Source organism: Trichogramma pretiosum, unplaced genomic scaffold (assembly GCF_000599845.2).
Source record: "Trichogramma pretiosum strain Unisexual culture from Peru unplaced genomic scaffold, Tpre_2.0 scaffold107, whole genome shotgun sequence".
In the NCBI taxonomy this organism is placed as follows: Eukaryota; Metazoa; Arthropoda; class Insecta; order Hymenoptera; family Trichogrammatidae; genus Trichogramma; species Trichogramma pretiosum.
The window spans coordinates 373,510-400,123 of NW_019640861.1; the positions used below are offsets into that span (position 1 = coordinate 373,510).

The 26,614-nt window shown below is 42.8% G+C and overlaps 3 protein-coding genes across 3 annotated transcripts in view; all 3 read left to right on the forward strand.

The window, feature by feature from the left end:
- Positions 1 to 236: 236 nt before the first annotated feature.
- The window catches only part of LOC106655463 (CDC42 small effector protein homolog), a 72,581-nt gene continuing 46,203 nt past the window's right edge, over positions 237 to 26,614 (forward strand). Inside the window, exon 1 of the mRNA XM_023457504.1 lies at positions 237 to 941. The gene's annotated coding sequence lies outside the window, so the exon portion shown is untranslated. The remainder of the gene's footprint in view (positions 942 to 26,614) is intronic.
- On the forward strand, positions 10,382 to 15,223 carry LOC106655399 (ankyrin-1-like). The gene has a single exon (XM_014375775.2). The coding sequence runs from the start codon at positions 12,044 to 12,046 to the stop codon at positions 15,221 to 15,223; it is 3,180 nt and encodes a 1,059-aa protein (XP_014231261.2). The 5' UTR covers positions 10,382 to 12,043.
- Positions 23,322 to 26,317, forward strand: LOC106655460 (mucin-5AC-like). The gene is made up of 4 exons (XM_023457503.1): positions 23,322 to 23,433; positions 23,526 to 24,780; positions 24,847 to 25,026; positions 25,093 to 26,317. The coding sequence occupies exons 2-4, from the start codon at positions 23,623 to 23,625 to the stop codon at positions 26,128 to 26,130; spliced, it is 2,376 nt and encodes a 791-aa protein (XP_023313271.1). The 5' UTR covers positions 23,322 to 23,433; positions 23,526 to 23,622; the 3' UTR covers positions 26,131 to 26,317.

Below are 26,614 nucleotides of genomic sequence, written 5' to 3' on the forward strand. Positions count from 1 at the left end.
GCCTCAAATCTAGCTGCAGCCCTGGCAAAGCCTCTCACTTGTGCATCATATATAGGTATATGTGCACAAATTCGCGCACCGGCAAACTCGGCGTCCCCCACCCGTTTTCCCCCCGCATCTCTGCCGCCGCACAGTCCCGGAGTCACTTCGCGAACACATATACCTATATATATATTGTCCGCTGCTTTCGCACGCAGAGAGACACAGACAGATACACTCGGCTCAGCACTCGGCAGTATCCCGCTAACGCTCGAACCGCGAGCACGCACAGGCCTCCCGAACGTCGTTCGTTTGTTCGTCGATCCGTCCCCCCCTTTCAGCCGCACTGTATACATTGTGCATTATATACACACGATACTATCGCGTGTTTCGTGAATTTTTGCAGCTCCGATACCTTTCTACTACTGAATTAATAATAAAACAACATCTTGGAAGTCGCGCGAGGTGTGTGATTTTCTTCTAACACGAGTTTCTGTCTCTATCGGCGCCCGCCCCCACCGAAAAATTCAAATTCACGCGTGTGCTGGCTGCTGTTGTTGTTGTTTTGGTCTCGATGGTTCATGCAGTTTCTTGTTGTTGAGTAGTGCAATTGTTGTTTTACATCGTGAGATCGTATCGAGCTCGCTGTCGCTCTCTGCTCGACTCGCCTGTATAACCTAGAAATTCCGCAGTGCGAATAGTCCCCGAGCGCAGTTTTGTTTATTTCCAAAGGATATACACGCGAGCGGCAGCGCGACGCTGTGAAGTGTGTGCGCGTGTGTGTGCGTGTGTTGTCAACGAGTGCACAAGAAATCGTCGTCGTCGTCTCTGAATATAACATAACTCGCGTGTGATAATCTTCATCTTCTTCTTCTTCTTGCGTGGGGACTCCTCTGCGCGATAAGAGACACAAGTGTGCCAAAGGACTGTCTGTCGTCGTCGTCGTTGTTTTTCCTCGATCGGTGAGTAATCGTGTCCCTTGTATACGATACACAAATGTTTCTTTTCTTCCTTCGTCTCTTCGGTTCGTGCGCGTAATATCAAGCATCGTTATTTCCGCGTCTTCGGGGGCAGCAAGTGTCAAACCCTCCCCGCGTGTGCGAGGGGGTCTCGTGCCGCGCGCGACAGACGCGCACATCCGGCTAGTTGTCATTTCTTTTGCATTTTTCTATTTCTCCGTTCGCAGCCAACACCGCCTGCAAAAATCGCCTCTCTCTCTCTCTCGCGTTTATAGCACGGCGTGTAATAATGTGTATACACATGTATACGCGAGGGCTACCGTGCGCGCAGCTCATTTCGTATTCAAGGCGAAGGCCAGATAAAAAAGAACGAGGGGGAAAAAAATAAATAAACACCACCGTTATTGTGTATGTCCGCGTGTTGTGTTCTCTCTCTCTGTCTCTATCTATCTCTCCCGACTCGCAGAAAAGAGAAAGAGATAGAGAGTAGAGAGAGAAGAGAGAAGAGTTCGAGAGCCGCGTCCGTCGCGGATTTTCGCACACGCACGTGCGAGGATTGTATAAAACTGCTCTAACGTCGTGCTGCATAGCATCATGTGCACAGCGCGTGTAATGACAATTTTAAGTTTAAGCCAACTCTGCGTGGCGGTGCCTCGACGTTCGTTTATAGTTCCTTCGAGGAGGAGGAGGATTAAGATTGTGCTCATGTATACCATACAGGAGCTGCTGCTGTAGGTACACCTCGCGCAAACGAGCGGATAGTAATAACGATAATAATGATAATGCCGATCGCGATTTACGCATACGTAACGAGGCACGGTGCGTCGCGACAGCTACTTGTACCTGTACATTCCTTTCGACGTTCGTGTGTATGTGCGCGTCTGTATGATATACGACCCATCTTTTACCTCTTGTTTACATTATAACATTTAGGCGTGCGCTAAACGCCGCCTGACATCGTTTAGCCGCGGGTTTCTCTCGAAAAGCGTCTGCGCGTGTCTGTCTCTCGGCTGAATTCCTATTCATCGGAGTGTCAATATAGAGGCGTCCCCGATGCACGCACTGGTTTTTACGCGTATCCCATGATAATAAATCAATTTCTCTAACTACTCGGGTTCTTCTTCTTCTTCTTCTTCTACTTAACTTCTTCTTGCAGCTGAGCACAGGTGTATAGTATGTAATAATAATAATCGGCGCAGAGGCGCGATAAGACAAGTCAATAAACAAGTCAAATCAGCTTTACATATTTTATGTACTTTGTACATCATTTATTTATAATGAGCAACGACTCGCTAATCGCCAACTCGTTATCTCTCCCCAAGTGCACTATTTAATGTACAATAAATACGTTGCATAAATAAAGCAAACTCGTTTAACAATTGCGTCGCAGTGTCAACGAAGTAGTTTTGACACAACGCGTCGATACATCTCTCCCTCGTCCATCGACAAAAGTTCACAATCGAGTCGTGTACGAGCTTTGCTTCTCTTTTGCGCTCTCCGGAGGAAAATTATTATCGCAAAGTCTCTGTCTACGGCCGATGCTCGCTCCGTCGTCGCGACGAGTGCATCATTATGCCACGAAGCACCGATAATAATGCCCCTCTCGATATAATTTATTATCGTCGTTTTATTATATTGCTATACACTCGGGTACGTCGCGCGTGTATGTGTGTAGCTGCTCGATCTCTAAATCGTCCCTGCACGCGGCGATCCTAACTGTGTATATTACAAGACTGGCAGGCATGTGTGTGTGTGTAGCTTCGTGCACTTGTGCGCAGGTAGGCCTCCTCGCGGCTCACATATATATTTTATAAAATACATACATCCTATATATACTGGCCCTCGTCGCGCGCGGCGAAAGAAGGACGACGAGAGGAGTCGTGACCATAGGCCGTGCAGCTGCAACTACTATACTACTGCGCAGCATCTCGTGCTGCTGCTGCTGCAGTAGTTTGGAATTCAGCCGCGCACTACTGCATGTATAGCAGTGTGTACCGTGTATATGTATGAGGAAACCTAGATCGTGACGCGCAAGTGGACGCTCCAACACCTTCGGCACTGCTGCAGTGCGCTTCTGCCGTTATATATACACACACACACACACACACACACACGAGTCTATATATGCAGGAGGAGGAATTGAATTTCAAGAGGCTCTCTGCGATGCGCTCTTAACTTTTGCTCTCTCGAAGCCTAGCTTTTCTATATGGATCTCGCGCGCGTGTGTTTGTGTGTATGTGTAACGAGCCAAACGATTTTAAGGCCGCGGCAGCGCGTGGGCGCGCGCGAAAAATGTTTAATAAATTATAATGCGACCGGCCCACACTAAGAACAATCACACGTATGCACAAACTCACACACACACTCAAGACATCGAGATAGAGAGAGAGACATAGATTTAAACTTACTCTCTCTCTCTCTTCTCTTTCGCGAAACTCGTTCCGTGTCAAAGGGTTAAAATAACGGTCGATTGCTCTCGTGCCAGCCGGCCGAGCGGCAATTATAAGTGCACACAGCAGCAGTAGTATCGCGGCCTTGGAGAGTTTTTCAAGTATATTATACTTTTTATATAAAATACGCAGCGCGACTTCGATTTTATAGTCGAGCTTTTCTCTCCCTCGCATTGTCCGATTGTATGCGCGCGCGACAGACACGCAGAAAGTATATGGATGCCTCGCGCGCGAGAAAATAAACTCGTTCGTTACCAGCGATGATCGCTCCAATTAAAAGGCACGCGTGTCTTTTGCCCAGCTCTCGACGCAAAAGCGCATTGCAACATATATGTGTATAGTGTAGTATATATTTATACGCGTGTGACACTTGTCTAACGATATTTGTTGCGCGCACTCGGGCATGTGTACCATATACACAACTGTGCAAGTATGTATATAATAATAAACGCGGCACTCGCGCGGAATGGCACTTTAATGGCTAATTAGCCTTTTCCCGCGTGGAGGCTCGCTCTTTCGAGCTGCTGCAGTACAATAGCGCCACGGTATCGTATATATTTTCAGCTAACGCGAGTTATTTACGAATAAACACGAGTTATTTTCCTCTCTTTCTCTCTCGTTTTCCCCTCGTCGTCGACGACGACGACTTTCTTATCTTGTTGTAACATGCGTTTTGACGACGCGATCTCGCGGCTCGTTGCAGTAGATAGTAATAGCTCGAGAAAAGGCGAGTGTCTTCTCTATCTCTCTCTCTGCTTTTTTTTTTTTTTTTTTTTTGGAAAGCAAAAAAAAAGTATAACCGGAAACGAAGCGATTCGTCCGGATTATATCCGCGACGTCGACTGCGCCTTTAATGTATTTACCCGTGTGGCTTTATTTTTTATTTTCATCAAAACTATACCACGCAAAATGAACCACCGAGTGCGAGAGGTAAAACCCCGAGATAGCCACTTGCCCTCCTATACACTGGATATATGTTTCTACTCTTCTTCTTCGTCTTTCTATTGCCTTTTTTTTCTTATATTTATGTATCAACGACGTCTCTTGTCCTCCTTTCCGATCTCCGCAGCAAAGACTTACGGTGCAGTATCTCAACTACTACTACTACTAACTTCTACTATATGGGCTCTCTGTATAGTGGTCCTTACCTGTTTTTCAGACACTGTACTGCTGCTATCCTGCAATGACGTGTTTCGCGTGTATACACATTTTATTGCGTGCGTTTTACGGCTGGCTTTGGGTTTATATGTGCACGTACCTATATCCTACATCTACCTACACGCGAGCTTTCTCATTTTGCGCGTCGGAAAATCGGAGCTCGAGCCCAGCAGTAACAGCAGCAACAACAAAAGGAAAAATCGGTTCTCTCAGCTGTGTGTGTGTAATCGCTCGTAAAATTTCAGCAACTTTATTATATTCTCACTGCGGTGCGCGCTCGGTGAAATTGATTGTATATATTACATACACCTTTTGTGCGCGAGTACACGCATCCGTAAGTAAAAAAAAAAGTAAGTTTAACGTCTCTCATTTTCACGGGGCCGAGTTGAGGCAAAATTAACAGCAACAAAAAAATGAAGGAAAGAAAGAAAGAAAATGGACAAAAAAGTGCTGCCGCTTGCGTATAGCGTCTCTTTGGAAGCACACCGTATATATATGGGTCAAAATAATACTTTTTTACAAAACCGTGCGCACGTATGTCACCGATCTTGACGCGCTTTTGGTATGTTATAGTACATGGTAAAAAGGTCCCAAAAAAAAATTTTTAGACCCCCTCCCCCCTCCTACCCCCCACTTCCGGTATAAACGTCCATTTTCGATCTATATTTTTTCTGAGGACATGAAGCAAGTAAAAAATCTGAAAAAATTCATAAAAATACTTTTCCACAATCCAAACAACCTTGAATTTTTTCAGATTTTTTGAGTGCTTCAGGCCTTCAGATAAAATCATTGAAAATTTCAAAAATCGAGATACGGCGGTATGAGCCGATGTAGTACTCGGAAATTTTTTCAGTTATTTTTCGCATTAAAAAACATAACCTCAATTTTTTTCAGATTTTTTCAGATTACCTAACGCACCTTTTGAAGCCAAAAACCGATTTTTTTGACGAAAATAATTTTTTTAGGACAGTACGGAGCCTCGAAAAATCTGAAAAAAATTTTTTCTTGTTTTTTTCATCAAAATACGTAATCTCAAATTTTTTCAGATTTTTTAATTGAAGGCGATAGCTTCTAGGGCCGAAAAATGCTATTTTTAACAAAAAATGGTTCCTAGAACCCGATGGTTCCGGTGAAAAAATTTGAAAATATTTTTTTTGAATTCCTTGTCAAATTTTAATAAATTTTGACCGTTTCAAAAGTTCGATTGAAGCTTCCTAGCTCATTTTAGAGCATCAAACGAGTTTTATCATTCCTTAATGTCTTCAGAAACGTCTTCAGATATTTTGCACTAATCTTTGTCCTGCTCTAAAATGAGCTAGGAAGCTTCAATCGAACTTTTGAAACGGTCAAAATTTATTAAAATTTGACAAGGAATTCAAAAAAAATATTTTCAAATTTTTTCACCGGAACCATCGGGTTCTAGGAACCATTTTTTGTTAAAAATAGCATTTTTCGGCCCTAGAAGCTATCGCCTTCAATTAAAAAATCTGAAAAAATTTGAGATTACGTATTTTGATGAAAAAAACAAGAAAAAATTTTTTTCAGATTTTTCGAGGCTCCGTACTGTCCTAAAAAAATTATTTTCGTCAAAAAAATCGGTTTTTGGCTTCAAAAGGTGCGTTAGGTAATCTGAAAAAATCTGAAAAAAATTGAGGTTATGTTTTTTAATGCGAAAAATAACTGAAAAAATTTCCGAGTACTACATCGGCTCATACCGCCGTATCTCGATTTTTGAAATTTTCAATGATTTTATCTGAAGGCCTGAAGCACTCAAAAAATCTGAAAAAATTCAAGGTTGTTTGGATTGTGGAAAAGTATTTTTATGAATTTTTTCAGATTTTTTACTTGCTTCATGTCCTCAGAAAAAATATAGATCGAAAATGGACGTTTATACCGGAAGTGGGGGGTAGGAGGGGGGAGGGGGTCTAAAAATTTTTTTTTGGGACCTTTTTACCATGTACTATAACATACCAAAAGCGCGTCAAGATCGGTGACATACGTGCGCACGGTTTTGTAAAAAAGTATTATTTTGACCCATATATAATAATATATAGCACGTATGCACGCACATTCGTTTTTTCGTGACGTCAGTTCTGTAACACTTTTGGCGCATTGTGGCGTCACGCACGCACATCCGCGGCGCGCACAGCCTCTCGTGTATACATACACTCGCGTGCGCGAGCACAAATAAGTATCTCGTTCGTATCGTATAATAACTTCTTCTTCTTCGTATATGTCTTTTCTTGCTGCTGCTGCTGCTGCACCGACGATTGACCCATCCCCGGGGCCCGGTCGTTGTGTATAGATATATACGCGCGCACGAGCGCCGCTTGTGCGCGCGAAATCTTCGCGCAATTAGATCGTAAATTTCTTTCTTTCTTCTTTTTTTTTTTTAACTTTCTCTGTGTGTACAATGCGCATAGCGCATTTATGTGTACCCGCGGACTTTCCTAAAACGTTTGTGTGTGAGTGTATTATCGTTTATGCGCGTCGGTCGATCGATAATTCGAAGTTTCGAAAAAAAAAAAAAATTATTTATAACGCTGCGTGCGTAAATGTAAAACGCGTCCGAGCAATTTATGCATTATCTTTCGGACTTTAATTGAATAATATATACATTATACGCGTGGCTCTCTGTATCCTCGCGAGAATCACTTACCTTTTCTTCTCGCGACTTTTATAATAAAATTAAGTTCAGGATATGTGAGTGTGTGGGGATTTATTTTCGTCCAACCAATTGACGCACGTTGCAGCCGGTACTCGCGTATCGTTGTTACTTTCATTAAATTCCAATTTTCTCGCAATTTTTTTCTTTTTTTCCATTTTTGTTTGCTCGTGTATAATGCACCGAGCAGACGCTAATAAATGATCGTCGATATATAAAAAAAAAAGGCCCGGGCATGGCGCACTATAAACTTTCTTTATCGCTGCGATTGTAACGACAACAACGATAAAACGTTGTTTTAATTTATACGCTGCGCATGCGTGTGCGTTTCTTCTTTGCGTTAGCTTTTTCAGCTTTTTACATTTTACACGTGCTAAAATTACTCGAATCCATTTGGTTTTTAAAAAACCTTCCAGTACTCTAAGACCGATAATATAGCTGTTGAAGTTATACTGAAAATTTAAGTATCACGTATGTCAACCGATGATAAAACAGACAATTATATTATCTTTTAATTTCTCGAATCGGTATAGGTCAGAAGTCGGAAAAAATTCATACATAGGCTGTCAAAACAACCCACGTAGGGTAGCGTCGAGAACGGAGCATCTATCTCGTTCGCAGCTGCGTGTGTTCAGTTCAACGACACAATGTTTTTTTAGCTTCACCCACGAATTTTCCTTCGTATATACGCTTTATATATAGAACAGCAGCGTACGTGGATAGTCAGTACACGTAACGACGCCGCAGTGTACAGAGCCAAGAATCGACTAAATCGAGTGATTGCAGTGAAAAAAGGCAATATCTCAAAAAATTATTAGTGACTGTGTATTGTGTGTGTGTATGTAATGAGAATGAATAACGAGTTATTCAAAATTAATCCCCGCGTAGGCGAAGGGGAAGATGATAAAAACAACGAATATTATAGAATATTGTACTCTTTATTCGCCGTGATATTATTATGTATATTAAGTTGTATTGAATCACATCGTATAAAACAAATGAAGCATATTTACCAAGAGAGATCAAAGAAATTGAAGGCATTAAGAAAAAATGTCAAATTGGAGATCGAAAAAGAACGACGTCAATTTCTACGTCAACTTCATCCCTTGATCAAAGATTGGACGGGACGATCGCCTTATCTCCGGGTCATTTTTCGGACCGAAGAAATTGACTGTCTTCTTACGGAGTCCGTAAAGTGGCCTGAAGTAGAATTTTTGATAACAGGAAAAGGACAAAGAGCTCGATTCATCGATTTCGTGGCTCGCAGCGGCTTCAAGGACAGACCCGACATCAATAAAGGCGGAAAGTTGCATCGTACCACACCGGTGCATCTCGCGGCTAAAAGCTGGTGCTGCGACATAGAAATCGTGATCCGCGAGCTTTTTAAAATCTACGACAGATTTGACGTGAACTACATCGACAAGGATGGATTGACGCATTTCCATGTGGCCTGCCAATTCGGCCTTTACGATGTCGTTGAAAAATTTCTCAAGCACGATCAGGATCCCAACCTCCTTCTGGAATCGACGGGTGAATCACCTCTGCACATGGCTCTGAAATGGGGCCAAAAAGAGGTAACGCGATTGCTGCTGGGATACGGCGCCGACCCGACCTTGGCTGGCCAAGACGGTGTCACACCCCTACATCTTGCAGCCAGTAGGAAGGATTACAGCGACGTGGCGAAGATGTTATTCGAGGTTGGCGAAAAGAAACATCGCCCGGTGAGAGTAAATGCTCAGGACAATGAGGGCGACACACCTTTGCATTTAGCTGCGAGATCGAACTGCGTGAAGATGTTCGAACTGCTGCTGAGGAGAGGCGCCATTCCGAACTTGGCCAATGCAAAAGGAATGACTCCACTGCACGAGCTCTGCCTGAATGAGTGTCATTTCGATTCGATGGAGCTATTTTTTAAGATCAACGACGAGTTAAATCAGCGGGTGAAGGTCAACGCCCGTAGCCAAAGGGGCAACACACCGTTGCATTTTGCTTCGAAATTCGGTAACAAAAAGCTGATCGAATTACTGCTGAGAAATGGCGCCAGTCCGTATGCGGCCAATGCAGAAGGAATGACTCCTCTGCACGAGCTCTGCAAGAATGAGTATCATTTAGATTTGGTGGAGCTTTTTTTTAAGATTAATGACGAGTTAAACCGGCCGGTGGCGATCGACGCTGTGGACGCGTTGGGTAGGTCACCGCTCAGATATGCTCTGGACTGTAACAACACAAAGGCGAGCGTATTTCTGCTGAGGAGAGGCGCCGATATGAATTTGATTCGGGAGGACGGATCGACACCTCTGCACTCGATTTGTTCGAGTGGCTGGGACGAAGACGTGGTGAAGGTTTTCTTCGAGCTCAGCGACGAGAAGCATCGGACGGTGCAGGTCGATGCCCTAGACAAGAAGGGCAATACACCGTTGCTTTTAGCTCTGAGTAAGGGGAAGAGTGAGGTGGCCAAATTTCTGATGAGTAAAGGTGCCAATCCGAACTCGACCAATGCAGAGGGTATGACTCCTCTGCACATCATATCCAAGGAACGCATCGATGTCGATGTCGCGGAGATGTTATTCGAGCTCGGCATCGATAAACGTCGGCCAGTTCGAGTCAATGCTCAGAACAAGTCGGGCGACACGCCGTTGCACTTGGCTGTATGTCAATACGATCGCAGGTGGGTGGTCGAATTGTTGCTGCGTCAAGGCGCCGACCCGAACTTGCCCAACAATAACGGATACACGCCTCTGCACAACATATGCACGACGCAAGTGGACAATTGTGAATTGGCGAAGTTATTATTCAAGCTTGGCGACGTTAAACACCAGCGGGTGCAAATCGATTCTCGTGACAAATCGGGCAACACACCGCTGCACTTGGCTTTGAAAGAGGAAAAGAAGAAGGTGGCCGAGTTGCTGCTGAGGAGAGGCGCCGACCCTAATCTAGCCAACGAAGAAGGATCGACAGCTCTGCACTATATCTGCCAGAGATACCTCGACGATGACTTAGTCGAGCTGTTTTTCCAGATCAACGACGAAAAACATCAGCTGGTCGAGGTCGACGCCCGAGACAAGTTGGGCCGGACACCACTTCAGTTGGCCGTGGCGAATCTCTTGCCGAAAACCGTCGATGTACTCTTGGATCGTGGTGCCGATCTGTCGAGCTTCGTTTTTCCCGATTCGAGTTACTTTGGCGTCGATTCGAGATATACAGAGACTCGTTACTTGTCTAAATTCAATTTTCAATTGAAAGCACCCGGTGCTTTTGTCGTCGTTGAGCACCTAGAAAGAAGGGGATACGAACTGGACCGAGTCGGAGCCATGACGATCATGAACTTTTTTGTTAAAGGATTCGAGATTTCGGCGGACATTTTTGGAGAGCATCGTCTTAATCCTATTTATTCTCCTCGTCTGTGCGAGATAATGTCGAGATTTTTCCGACGCTGGGCACTAGATCCTTTTATGGAGTTGACGCAATACCGGCTGTCGATTCTCTCCTGCGAAATGATCATCAAGAAGCTATCGAACGAAGATTTAAGAAATATTTGCTTGGCAGCTGAAGACGAAAGCTCGTTCTATTTCGTAAACATGTAATTATAATAAACGTTGCAAAAAAGCTGCTGTGGATCAAAATAATCAAATATATGAAAAACCTAGGGCTTAATATTTATATTTGTTATTGACTGTAATAAATTTAGTTTGTAACTCTCCAACAAATCTCCTAGTTATGTAATAAAGTTGATATTAAAATAAAAAATAAATTAAAAAAAAATAAAAAATTAATAAAAAATAAATGAATAAATATGTAGAAAATACAGAGGAAAGTCTTGGTTAAATGATTTTTTTTTACTCAATGAAAACTTCATTTTCCCGAAATTAAATAATATCATCAGGATAAATACATAGGAATAATTACTTAATCTTGTGGATGAGATTTAACGCATAAACTATGCGACCAGAGTCTCTGCTCACTCTGGGTGCTACGGCGCGATGATTGGAATCAGACGAAGTCATGCTCTTATCCTTTACACAGCTCGTGAAAATCGCAAACACCTATACTTTTCATAAAATCAATACCGAAATAAAACCGCGAGATTTTTCGATCTATCTGTGTTGAACTGCAGAGCAAAAAAATGATTCAAACTCGTGTCAAATCATTGACAGAAATCAATTAATGAAAAATAGACAATTTTCAATATTTTTAACTGAAATTTTTTTACAACTTCTTTAATGATTAAACTTTACTGTGTAAAAATGTTCCATTAATTGGACTATTTGTTTTTGAAATGCAATTTAACTACCCATCCTTCTAAAATAACTTGAAACACTTGAACGTTATAAGCTAATAAATACGAGAGTCGATTCAGAGTTGTTATACAGTCAATGCGCAACGTGACCTGCGCATCGGCCGCACAAGTCAAAATGTTGTATATTCCTGTCTCTCTCTCTCTCTCTCTCTCTCTCTCTCTTTCTCTACCTCTTACTGTAATTTTTTACTCATGTCTATTAAATATGTAACGCTTATACCTTAAGTATTAGCCTGTGTGCTATACAGGTCTCCATGGCCTAATAGATATTCTAATCGAATCTCTCGTTCAGCTGCTTGATCGCATGGGTAGTGTTCAGTACGACACGCATGTAGCATCTTGTACTTTTTTTAGCTTCGACCATCGAACTTCCTTTACACTTTATATATAGAAATTAGCCATACGAAGATAGAGTCAGTACACGTAAAGACGTAGCGGTGTGCGAAGCAAAAAAAAAACATCGCATCGAGTGATTCTCGTGGAAAATATAAAAAATATATATCAAATTGTAATTGTGTTTTGTGTGAGCGAGAAAATGTGGCACTTGTTCAATGACGAATTCGATGACAGTAGTCTCTGTGACCAAAGTGAAGGTGAAGAAAAAATGAATTATATTAACCAAAAAAAATTAGAAAAATTGAAGAGTATGCGAGAAAAGCTCAACTGGCAGATTGACAATGAACGACGTGAATTTCTGCATCAACTTTTCAGCATCATTAGTCATTGGAAGGGTCAACTTCCTGATCTCCACGACATTTTTCGGCCCGAAGAAATCGATTTGCTTCTCTCGGATTCCATAAGTTATTGTGATAGAAACAATTATAGGATAGAACTACGCTTCATCAGTTTTGTGGCTAGCACCGGCTATAAAGACAAGCCTGTCATTGATGCAGACGGTAAGCCATCGTCGCGTCGCACAACTGCAGTACATCATGCAGCTACGAAAGGATATGATGTCGGGCTTGACGTGATTCCTGAACTTTTTAAAATCTACGACAAATTTGACGTGAATTACACCGACGAGGATGGATTGACACATTTCCATGTGGCCTGCCAATTCGGCCTTTACGAAGTTGTACAAAAATTCCTCGATCTCAGCCAGGATCCCAATTGCCTCGGGCAAAAATCAGTCGCAAGCTCAGTCGACCCGCCTCTACATGTGACTCTATTTAGTAGTGGGTCGATGGAAATAATGAAATTGTTACTAAAAAGCGGCGCCGACCCGAATTCGGCTAACAAGGACGGATCAACGATTCTTCATCTTTTTTACGAGGAGCTCAGCCGAGGGGACAGATTAGTGACAGTAGGCGAGATGTTATTCGACCTCAGCCACGAAAAATTTCACCCAGTGCAAGTCGATGCTCGGGACAAGAAAGGCAATACACCGTTGCATTTGGCTCTGGGGCGCCACTTTAGGGTCAAAGCCGAATTTCTGCTAAGGAGAGGAGCCAATCCGAACTTGGCGAATGCAGAAGGATTGACTCCTTTGCACGTGGTTTCCGAGAGAGTCATTTACTATGACGCAATGGAGCTACTTTTTAGGATTAACGATGAGTTAAATCAGCGGGTGGAGGTCAACGCACGGGACAAAAAAGGTAACACGCCATTGCACTTGGCTCTGCGGAGCAGCAGTAACAAAAAACTAGTTGAATTACTGTTGAGACGAGGCGCAAATCTGAATTTGGCCAACGAAGACGGATTGACTGCTCTGCACTTAATTTGTAAATGTCTCTGGGGTTATGATTTGACGAAGATGATACTCGAGCTCATTGACGAAAAACATCGGGCAGCACAGGTCAACGCCCGTGACAAAATGGGCAACACACCGTTGCATTTTGCTTCGGGATTCGGTAACGATAAGGCGATGGAATTACTGCTGAGAAACGGCGCCGACCCGAATGCGGCCAATGCAGAAGGACTGACTCCTTTGCACATGATTTGCAAGAGAAAATTCGATGTCGGCTTGACGGAAATTTTTTTAAATATCAACGACGAATTAAATCAGTTGGTGGAGGTCGACGCTCGAGACATATTAGGTATGTCCCCGCTGTGCTATGCCGTGGACAACGGTCACAAAGAGGCGATAGAATCGTTGCTGAGAAGAGGCCCCGATAAGAATTGGATTTTTTTGAACGAGGATGAACAGACGTCTTGGGTCAGTACTCCCAAAAGAGGAGGAGATATTGACGTGGTGATGATGTTATTCGAGTTGAGCGAGGAAAAACATCAGCTGGTGAATCGAACCAACAAAGACGGATCGACGCCATTACACATTATTTGCAGCAGAGACAACGAACGCGACGATTTGGCAAAGATATTATTCAAGCTTGGCGACGTTAAACACCAGCCGGTGCAAGTCAATGCTCAGGACAAGTCGGGCGACACACCTTTGCACTTGGTATTAAGATCTAAATACAATCGCAGGTGGTTGGTCGAATTGTTGCTGCGTAATGGCGCCAATCCCAATTTGGCCAACAACGAGGGATCGACAGCTCTGCACATCCTTTTCAAAAAGTTCCACTTTAGTAATGAGGCAATAATTAGGATATTCTCAAAGTTTAAGAATGAATTCAATCTAACTTTGCAAGTCAATGTTCAAGATAAGTCTGGCAACACTCCGCTACATTTGGCTCTGAAGTTGTACGACGACACTTTGCATCGAATTCTGCTGAAGATGGGCGCCGATATAAATTTAGCTAATGAGGATGGCCTAACACCTCTGCACATTATTATCGGTCGGAAAATATACGATAATAAGTTGGCGGACATGTTACTCGAGTTCATCGACAATAAAAATCAGCCGGTGCAAATCAATGCTTGTGACAAATCGTGTAACACACCGCTGCACTTGGCTTTAAAAGATGGAAAAAAGGAGGTGGCCGAGTTGCTGCTGAGGAGAGGCGCCAATCCTAATCTAGCTGATGCAGAGGGATCGACCCCTCTGCACTATATCTGTCAGAACCACCTCGACGATGACTTTGTCGAGTTATTTTTCCAGATCAACGACGAAAAGCATCAGCTGGTCGAGGTCGACGCTCGAGACAAGTTGGGCCGGACACCACTTCAGTTGGCCGTGGCGAGTCTCTTGCCGAAAACCGTCGATGTACTCTTATATCGTGGTGCCGATCTGTCGAGCTTCGTTTTTCCCGATTCGAGTTACTTTGGTGAAAAAATTAATTTTAAAATTCGTCATGAATCTGTTATTAATTTTAAATTTCGCCTAACATCCGGTGCTTTGTCCATTATCGAGCGCTTAGAAAAAAGAGGATACGAACTGGACCGAAGCGAAGTCTTAACGATCATGAAATTTTTCGATAACAAAGGATTATTCAAGATATCGGCGACCGATCACAAAGAACATTGGTACGATGTCAAAGAGTTAACAAAGAAAGCAAAAACGATGATGATAAATCCGAGTCTGTCGCTCTACGGCCTGTCCCGATTACGACTCGATGAGGCGGAAAAACGAATCACACGTTCTGACTTTTTCGAGATCGCACGCAGAATCAGATCGTGGGAGCTGCCCTCGGAGTATCGGGAGTCTTGTTTTGTGTATATGTGCGAGATAGTATTAAGGAAATTTTTCCGAGAGTGGGAACTGGATTTTTTTATGGAGTTGACGCATTTTCGGCTGCCCATTCTCTGCTGCGAAATGATCATGAAGAACCTATCAAACCGAGATTTACGGAACATTTGCTTGGCAGCTGAAGACTAACACTCTTGATGGCTTGTTATTTTTCGTAAAAGTTTCGTTTCGTTTTCGTAAAAGTAACTGCGCATCAAAATAATTATAAATCTAATAAACCTAGGGTTAGATATTTATGTTTGTATATTAGGCATTTATATAAACCGTAAAAATTTTTGTTAGAAATGAATGATTGGTTGAAATAGAATCTATAATAATATTCGTTGATGGAAATAGATGAAAATGGATAGTAAAATTTAAAAAAATTCATGAAAAAATGTCATTCATTAATTTGCTTGGATTGTAATTAAAATAAAAAGAAAACACCAAAAAAAATCTGGAAAAACTAGATCATTTTTAACGAGTATCACCTTCTTAAAAACTACCTAGCTTGGCAAAGACAATATAGCAAATGTATAGATTTCTCATTGTCTCGTTCATCACTTCTCGATTTGCTTCTTTTTTTTTATTGCAGCACTTCGCGCGCGAAGAACGGGTATTTATATTCACAGAATACTTGGATCATCCGCAGCAGCATTACCCCGAGCTGACACACACATGCACATTGCACATTGCACACATTACTTTCTCTCTCTTCTTTCTGTCTTATTGCTCAGCGTGTGTCAGGGGCATAAGCTCGGAAACGCGTTAGGATATACTCGTATACAGCTCGCTTAGCTCGCTCTTCATCTCCGCACAGTACATTGGCTTCTTTTTCTCTCTCTCTCTCTCTCTCGCGTGTGCACTCAGGATGCTCGACGATGCTCCTTCGAGAAGTAGTGCACTTTTGATACTAAATATACTAAGAAAATTGAGTCCTTTTTAAAGCTTCGTCGTGCGTCGGTAATGCGCGTCGATCGATCGATCGAGTCGTCGTCGTCGTCATTTTTCTCACCCTCGAACGAGTCGAGAGCTTTAATCCTTCCCTTTATCTCGAAACTGTAGCAGTTATTATCTACTCCCTCGCTTTTGTTCTCGTTCCTTTTTTTTTGTTTCGCGTCGCTGCGTGCGATATTCGGCGCGAGTATATCTGCACGGTCTCGCGCCCACTTGTTGACGGCTGCGGATGATCGTCTTTTGCACGCATGCAGCAGCAGCAGCGGCAATTGCTGAACGAGCACGGAGAAAGATGCACACGCAGCGCGGAGCTTGCCTCATTGTTTTCGCAGCAGCAGGTCCCGCGTGCTCGTATAGGTACATTATTCTCTCTTCTTCATCCTCTTCTTTTTGCTTTTTTGCATCCTTTATTTTTTCCATACGAGCCGTGAGAAACAAGAGACGAGCTCTTGGATCGAATTAATCATGAGGGCGTGTACGGTTTATTTTTGTTTTTTTTTTTTTTTTTACATTTATCGAAGAAAAAAGAGCGGATGAAAAAGCAAAAAGGGAGATTTTCATACGTCGTAAACAAAACTTTCTCGTCGTGTAGAATTATCAAACGCTCCGTGAGGCGCGCGGCGTCTAATTTAGCTTCCGTTTGACTTTGCATTTTTCTTAAATTGCATTTTGCAAAATGCTGACGAAATCTGGGTCACAGGCCTGTTGCTGCACCGACACTGCCACTACCACTACTACTGCTCTCTTCTTGCGCTGCACTGCTGATACGTTTCGCTTTAATTGTTTTTATTACATATATATACAAAGTCACTCTCCCAGCAAAACATATAATGTAATACATAAATTGAATTCAAGCAGTGCACCCGCGCGCGAGAGTTGAGAGAGAGAGAGAAAGAGGGACCCAAGCCTGGCCTGCCCATATGCATACATAAAAACATATCGGAGGCATTACAACTTAATTCTAAGCACGCGATTGAATGTACAGTAGCGTTTAAATGCAGATATTCGAATGAAGAACGAGAGAAATCGGTCGAGTCTGCGGTCGCGAGAGCATTAGAAAGAGAGATATCAGCTGCGACGTGGACATTGGCAAAAAAGAAAAGGAAAAAACCTTCCATTACAACTGCCGCTTCGCGTGCATTACGATTATATTTATCGCTTCTTTTTTGGATTTTACATACGATGAAAAACACACGTTACGGCGCACCTGTGCCTCCGTCAAGACTTGGATTAACACGAGACGAAAATTTATGCGCTTTTCCCCCTTGATATTTTCTTATTATTACAATATCGTTGTATTCTCCTGCCGTAGCGGCCGTAAATTCGCGAATAATTTCGCACGACGAAAGGGCGAGAGAAATGCTAAGCTATCGCTCGTCGATATACATATCTCTTATATCTCTTTATACACATACGTGCGCAGAGAGAATAACGACGACGAGGACCGAATGATGCGTTTACCCGCATATACAATAATAATAATAATAATAATGATACATAAAATTCGAGACTGCGCGAGACAAGACAAAAGCGAGATCGTATACGATGCGGCTTTCGATGCATCGAAGCACGCTTGGTGTACCCGGTCTTTTCTCGTTTTCACGCTTGAATCCGGTTCGAATAAATAAGCTCGACGTGCATCATAAAGCTCTCTGCTCTCGACCGCAGATCTCCGTATAGCAACGCGTGCAGTTATTATATATAGGCGTCTGGTCGTCGTCGCCGTCGTTGTCGTGAGCTCATTAACACGGCCGGGCAGAGATCGTTGCGGGCGTCGAGAGAGAGAGAGAGAGAGAGAGAAACACGTCTCGGTCTCGAGCGAGCGATTGATAATCAGCCGCACGCAGTCGAGTAGGGGTGCGCGCTACAGAAAATAATAATAATAATAATAATAATAATAATAATAATAATAATAATGAAGCACGCGGATAACCTCGTTTTTATACTGGCATAAGCTCGAGAGAGATATTTCATTTTCGCGAAAGAAAGCTCTCTCGCTCTCTCTCTCTATTTCTCGGCTGTCGCGCGGCACGTGACTCTTGTACACCGCATATATAAACTAGACGCGACGGAGACGACGTGCAGTGCAGTGCAGTGCGTCAGGTTGAGGTATTATCATTGTCACTATTATTATTATCATTATTATTATTATTATTGCGGGAGACAGCGCGCACGCGGGGAGACAGCTCGGCGTGGACAGGTTTTAACCATCTAGCGAAACACGCCTCTTCGTGATCTCTCTGCGCGCGGAGACTTGCGGCTTCGGCCGCGTGTACCGTTTCAAAATTGACGACGACGACGACGACAACACCGCAATCGGTGGTTTCGCGTGTCGAGAAAGACAGAGGATGATTGAATCGGGGTTGAAAGAATATTGTGTTGTTTTTTTTTTTTGATTATCCAAGTGCGCATAGCGGTATATGTAGACGAACAACGAAAATTGATTGTAGTCGATGAGTTTTCTGCTGCGCGTGCAACGATTTTTTTTTTCATTTGCGTCGAAATTCAAAATTGAAATCGACTGAAATTTCACCGGCGTACGCCCGTTTTAATTATTGCTACACGCACACGATCGCGTGCATTCTCTTTTTTCGAATTAGCACGATATAGCGTTTCGCGTGTAATCCGAAATCTTGATTCTGTGTAATTAAATCCAATCGAGTTATATAAATTATATATTATAAACGTCGAAAGTTATACACGGTAATACAAAAGTTTATACTCTTCGATCGTTTGCTTTGTTTATTATATATCGAAACGAGTTTTCGACTGCCTAAAGTCAGCGTCTACCTGTCCAAATAGAAATTCATATTTTTTATACCGGGGTGAGAGAGAAAACAAAATGTTGTCATTGATTTTTTTCCTTTCGGTACGGTCTACATTTGAATTAAAGTAAAAAACGTGCGATTCTTTCTTCATTGTCAAGAATCTTTTGTCTCTTCACTTGCAATAATTGACGCGTCTGTATAAATGCAGAGAATGTTGGGTAATTCTAATTTAATTTTTCAAGTGACATTTTATTCCGTATAAAAATAGATACGCTCGACGCGTTATCAGTCGCACAAGGACGTATAAAATTAGCCATAGACCTCCCTAGACCATTTTTTACTTTTATATAGCTCACCAGCTCGCGCTGCAAAAGAGGATCTCGTGTGCACGCGCACGATCCTCTGCAACAACAAAAAATGACCGTGTGTGTTTGTGTATGTGTGCAACGTCTCTCCTCAACGGTGACCGGTTTTCACTCGGACGCTCCCCGGCTCCACGCACTCGTATAAATAAACGCGCGCGCGCGCGAGTTCAATGTCATTACCCCCTTATACGAGAGTGTCGCATTATATATACAGCCGAGTTCGAATGCAGCGCTTGCAGATATTGTAGGATGTATTTAAAAATCGCCTTCTTTATCGCGCCCACGCGCGGACGTCTCTTTTTTAATTGCGCCGCGCGTTTCTTATCAATCGAGCGCAGCTTTTGGTTAATACGTGTGTGTGAGTTTCGGATCGCGTGGGACGATCTCTGCCAAGTCGCTTTATTGAAAAGTATCGTACGTATTCATCTTCCGATTATTGCTTAGGAAGAGCAAAGTTGCCAAAAAAAAACCCGCAGCTCACAAACCACATCCCGACTATATACGTCATCGTACACGCGTTGCCGGGAATTGCCGAGAGAGAGAAAGAGTCGTTATGCGATCGAACAAAAGCTCATCGAACGAACAATCGACGAATTTTATCAGTCTCGTAGCGCTATAAAAATAACATATACATTTCTCCGAAAGGAAAAATGTGCGCGTGCGCACAAATCGCGATCCATACATATCGGATATTATATACTTGTATCACTCGTCTCGAGAGCGATGCATCACGAGCTGCGCGTGTATACATTTATTTATTATTTATTATAAAATAGAAATATATATCGACGGATCGAAGAAAGAGAAAGTCGTCTTTTGCGCGCCGCAACTTTGTGTTTCATAATTTACCTTAGAAGAAAATAAAATGTCTCTCTCGGTGGAGAGAAAGAGACCGGAGAGAAAAAAAGTCATTTGGTCGCTGCTGCTGCTGCTGCTCCGATCGGAAAGTAATATACAATATATCCGAGAGACTCGACGAGATAGATAGACAAGCGTGTAAAGTTGCTTGTCTGCTGATTTTTTTTTCTCTTGTTTTTTTGCTGTTGCTCTCCTCCTCGTCTTGGGAACATTAACACACATACACGTGCGCGCGGCGGCGGCGGTCGAGAGTGAGAGGAAAAGTGCCTTTGATCAATGAAGCGCAGCAGCCACCACTGTATACAGTGCGGTGGCTACTGCGGCGATGGCGATCGAGCGCGTGGACTCGGTAATTTTTTCCTCTTTTTTCTTTTACCTTGGATATATAGTAGCGTCCCGATATTATTGTATCGGGGAAAACGACGAAGAATCGATTCGTTTCGGCACGGGATAATAATGCAAGCATACACACACCGTACAAGAACGATATCGTTTTATAAAATATACAACTTGTGAAAGTGAGCGTAATCGGCTCGTTTCCGGTTTTTATAGTCTGTCGCGATTTTTTTCCTCTCTCTCTTCCCTATATATACCTTTTTTCCCCGTTTACTTCTCGGCTTCAATCATAATCGACGTCGATGATGATCGGTCGGAATAAAATCAACGTCGGCGAGATAGAGAGAAAGAGAATCCCTCACGGCTTTCACGTGATACATATTATATACGCGCTGCGACGATGAAAACGCAAAATCGTAATTATGCTCGCGATCGAAAACACATCGTCTGGAAACTTACGCTCGCAATGTACTCTCGTCTCCTCGCGAGCGATAAGGTTTTGCAAAACATTGCGCGCGCGCACACACACACGTATACACAGACGCATAAAAGAGATGAATGTGTATCGTATATAGAGTTTGTTGTTTGCGCGACTACATAATGTGCTGCACTTGCACATATATATTACAAATACGCACAACGAGGCCAAAGATTAATGTCTGCAATACAGAACGTAGATGTTAGAAGCAAAATTGCTGAGAGAGAGAAGAGAAGAGAAAGCCTACACTACTACTTGTCCCGTGTGTGCCTTGTATGTGCAGCCTCTTATACTAATGTGCAAGCCCATATGCAAATGAACGATTATCGAATATTATACATGTACCTGTGTATGTATGTACACTCCTACATCGGCAGATCACACGCATACATAAACGAAGCTCCAAATTTGTTCGCGCTAAATGTTAACCTCGCGTTGCGTAACTGCACAATGGGGACTGCCTGCGACGTTATTTATATGTATAATAATGTTGCGCGCGCCCGTGTCATCCTTGTGTAATTAGCCGTGGATTTATGTAAGTACACATCGTCCGTTGTTGTTGTTGTTATAAAAATGCAGCCGCAACAGAACCAGCGGCTTTCATCTTTAAAGGAGAGTCCATTAAACGAGTGAGGGAGAGAGAGAGAGATTATCTGGAGCACGTGTTCTGCCGATCGTTGCCAATACACATTTTATTATTATTATATATATTTCATGTATATGCACTTGTCTGCATATCATATAACTGCCTTCTTGTGCAACGTCGTCAGCGCGAATGAGCCGGCATTATTATTTCATTATTATTTCTTCATTGTTATTATTATTATTATAAACGAACGCGAGAAGCACACCGCGGGGCAGGTATTGTTTTTTTGTGATACGCCCATCGCGGACTTTTTTGATTGTAAAAACCGCAACGCAGTCAATCGGCGTTTGGGATACAAATATGTCAAGTACTTTACACACAAGTGCCTCGTACGTATGTCGGAACACGCGCGTGCATCATATAGCGCGTAGGTGTCACCCGTCAGGAATTTTCGACGCCTCTCGTACAGTGACACTGCGACGCGCCCGAGAAATTATAACTGTTCTCGTTGCCTCTCTTCGATTTTCGCACCTTCGTTTTTTTTTTTTTTGTTTCTTTCCGATCGTCGGTCCATACGGTCTTGCTCGTGTGACTTTCGCTCGACACCCAAAACACACAACGTATATATCCAAACACGCGCTCTCGACTTATCGTCGCGCGCAATCAGTCTTGTTTCTCCTTATCGGGTCCCTAATATGTACGAGCCGCGGAGATAGAGGCTGGAATATATGTATACATCTCTCGTAGCGCTCATCGGGCCGCGCTAACTCGATAATAAGCTTGACCGCAGGATAGTATACGAACATACGCACGAACGCTGTTGCGCATATAGCAATTGGAAAATTATTTTCGGCGCACATGAATCACACGCGTGTGCGTGTGTAATGTAAGCGTGTCTCGTCGAATGACTTTCTTCGCGTTTTGAGCCATGTTTTCCTCTCGAATTTGTTATAAAGTTTACTATATACCACTACCAGGCCGAGTCGCGAGCAGCGGAGCAATTAATTATAAAAACGAAAGTACGGCGTATAAAGCACACGTATACACGGACGCGCGTTGTTTGCTTATAAACGATGATTTAGATTTGATCTAATCGCTCCGCGGAAACACCATGCTGCGTTTATTTGTATATTCGTATATACAGGAGCAAAGCAAAAAAAAATGTAACGCGAGACTTGTGCGGAGCAGCAGCAGCAACGCGAACAAAGGAGAACAACCTCGTGCTGTATCAATCAGGGCGCAGTGGAGTGCGGCTTATTTTTCGGTGGTATACGTTATGATGCCCGATGTAAATGCGCGAAGCTTTTTTATCGCTCAGCGGCGGCGAATGCGCTTTGTAGAAAAGAACTCGGAACGATAAGAGCTGCCGGCCGGGCGCGCACACGATATCGAGGAAATGCAATTATATTACGATAGATAGAGGCGCGATGAATGTAATCGTGAGAGCACCAAAAAAAAAAAAAAAAGACCGCAGATTATAAACACCAACGTATGTGCGTATGTGTAAAGTTGTTTTCTTCGACGAGCGTTTATAATATAAACTTACGCAAATCAGTGAAAGCAATACACGCGCGTAGACGCGCACACGTATGTATGTACGATACACGATACACGAGTATCTCTCCGGCTTTGGAGCAAAGGGTCGTTTAACTCCGGAGCTTCGCAGAGTTCGATAATGCGCACGAAAGAGGAGAGGAGGATGAGAGAGATGATATCCGAACGCAGCCGGTTTTTTCGCGAGAGGATCGCGTGCAGCGGCGTCGGCCGAGCATCGTAAATAAAACTGCAGGTGTACGAGAAAATAATTTGTTACGTTTAATTAGGAACTTTTGAGCGTGTATTATACCGTTGGTGTCGAGGTAGATTTTCGAGGCTACTCTGCTGTATTACAAGAATGTAAACAAGACGTGAGCTCGACAGATACGCGTACGCGAGCGATCGAGTCGTCGTTTAGTTCGATTTTCCGAAGCCAACACAACTGACGAACGATGAATGAGTGATTTTGAAATTTGGTGAGTGTACGCAGCGATTTACAACGACAATTTTTCATAGGCCATTCATTAAACCGATCGTGTGTGTTTTTTTTTCTATTACTCGTTGCCAGACTTTACAAAAAGAATTTAACGAAGTACCTCGTGGGGCTCAGATGTCAGTCGTCCGTATAGGTACATATTTATCGCGTATAACTACTAGGCCCGAAAATGCAGGCGATACAATCCTTACCGGGGACGACGAACAATTATGCGTCGAGTGTCTTTTTGCCGCCTGGCCAATATCTGGATCGACTGCCACCGGTTTTAGATCATCAGAGAGTGCCAAATGCACCACTATCAACGCCGCAGCAACAATCGACTGCTCGAGTCATGCGAAACGACTGCTCGCAGCTGAGATTGAAGATCGAGCCGTATCAAGTCGCGGCACAGTACAGAAACGAGAGCAAAGGATACGCTACGATCGTGCGAAAAAATTCGTTCACGCGGGTGTGCGATGAAAATTCGCCACGAACGATTGCTGCCCAGCACAATGGATACTCGTCGCAACCGATTACATATCGGCAAAATCGAAATTTACCACAGCCTATGCAACAAAATGGAAATTCGCCACGGCCAATTTTAATCAAGTCGAAAGGAAAATTACTGCAGTTTATGCAACGTAATGGAAGTTCCCCAATCCTTATGCATCAAAATGGAAATTCTCCACGGCCAGTTTCATTGAATCCAAACGGAAATTTTCCAGAACCTATGCAGCCTGATGAAAATTCACCAAGGCCAGTTTTGATCCAGCAAAATGGAAATTTCCCAGGGCCAGGTTCATTACATCCAAATGGAAATCCACCACGGCCAGTTTTAATCCAGCAAAATGGAAATTCACCAGTGCCAGTTTCATTGAATCAAAACGGAAATTTTCCAAGACCTATGCAGCCTAATGAAAATTTACCAAGGCCAGTTTTGATCCAGCAAAATGGAAATTTACCAGGGCCAGGTTCATTACATCCAAATGAAAATCCACCACGGCCAGTTTTGATCCAGCAAAATAGAAATTTACCAGGGCCTGTTTCATTGAATCCAAACGGAAATTTATTACAGACAAGTTTTATGCAGCATAACGGAAATTCGCCACAACCAATTCTAGCCCAGCAGAATGGAAATTCACCACAATCCAATCCTATGGGATGTCATAGAAACTCACCCCATCGAAGTCCTATCAACAATAGTGAAAATTTGCCGCAACCACTTCCACTTCCACCGAATGGTAATTTACCACACTCAAGTCCTATGCAGCAAAATAGAAATTCACCACGGCGAAATTCTTTGCAACTAAATGGAAATTCACCGCAACCAAGCCCTGTGCAATACATTGTAAATATACCACAGTCGCGTACTATGCAACATATTCGAAATTCACCGCCTACATTTTCATTGCAGTCACATGTAAATTCACCCCGACCAAGTCCAATGCAACATATTGGAAATTCGCCACAACCAACTCCACTTCAGCAGAATGTACATTTACCACATTCGAGTCCTATGCAGCCAAATAGAAATTCACCTCGGCGAAATTCTTTGCAACTAAATGGAAATTCACCAAGTCCTGTGCAATACAATGTAAATATACCACAGTCACGTACTATGCAACATATTCGAAATTCACCACCTACAATTTCATTGCAGTCACATGTAAATTCACCCGGACCAAGTCCAATGCAACATATTGGAAATTCGCCACAACCAATTCCACTTCAGCAGAATGTAAATTTACCACATTCGAGTTCTATGCAGCCAAATAGAAATTCGCCACAACCAAGTCCTATTCAATGCAACGGAACTTCACCACGGCCAAATTCATTTCCGTTAATTAAAAACTCACCGCGATTCAGTCCAATGCAACACAATGAAAACTCGCCACAACAAAATCTAATTCAGCAAAGCGGAAATGCACCACGGCCAGCTTCGTCACCAATGCAGTTAATTACAGTGCAGCAAAATGGAAATTCAACGCAGTCGCTTCCACTTCTGCAGAACGGAAATGTTCAGCAACCATCTCCAGCCCAGTATGAAGGGAATTTACCACAATTAATTCAACATAGTGGAAATTCGTCACAACCAATCCCAAAACAATCACAGCAAAATATAAGTCCACAGCATTCAGCTCAAGCCCAGTATGAAAAAATAGTACCTCAGCCAATGGAAGTTCAGCAAAATGTAAATTCACCACAATCACGACCAATGCAACATAATGGAAATTTACAGCAATCAACCCTACTTGAACAAAATGTAACTTCACCACAAGCACAACCAATGCAACATAATGGAAATGCACCATGGGCATACTTACTCCAGTCAAATGTAAATTCAAAACCACCAACTGTATTTCAACAAAATGTAAATCCATCTCAACCACAACCACCGGTCCAGCATAATGAAAAATTGCAACAATCGATTCAAGTTCAGCAAATCGAAACATCACAGACAAACGTCCAGCATGTCAAAGACATGTTCCAAGAATTACAACTTCAGCAAAGTGAAAGCTCGAAATTTGAAATGCCTTGCGAAAATACTTCTGCGTTCATCGATAATAATTTCAGTTTGCCCAAAACATGCACTATCTGTAATATGGAGTTCCGTAGTTTCGACGATCTACAAAATCACGTAATTTCGATGCATCTCGCTGATTCAGATATTTTTTCAGACTTATCTGGCTGTTATTGAGTAGGTTTCTTGATCGACCTAAAATTAATATTTCGGAAGTCGAGCCGTGTAAATATATGTTTCTCAAACAGTTGAGAATCATGTAATTGTACTTTACTTAATTATGTACAAAGATAAATTTGTATTGTATCGGTAATTTCAATATTACTCTTGATTCAGTAAAATAAATTTTATCAACGCTACTCTATCTAATGATTTTTAAATCGAGTCTCAACTGCATCGAGAAAAAAAATTCATTAATACTTTACCGTTCTGACTTTCCTCACTTTTATATCTATTAAAAACTTGTAAGTTGTCGGCTCGGCCTCTCGACGCTGGAAGTTGTGCGAGTGGCCGCGGAGAGTTTTCCCGACCCCCATTTATAAACTGCAACCCGCGAGGATAATTACGTGAAAATTCAGTTTGCCACTCGGCTCTCATAATTTTCTTGCGCTTCTCGTCGTCGTCGTCTCGTTGCTGTGTGTGATTCACCGTGGAGGCTCGA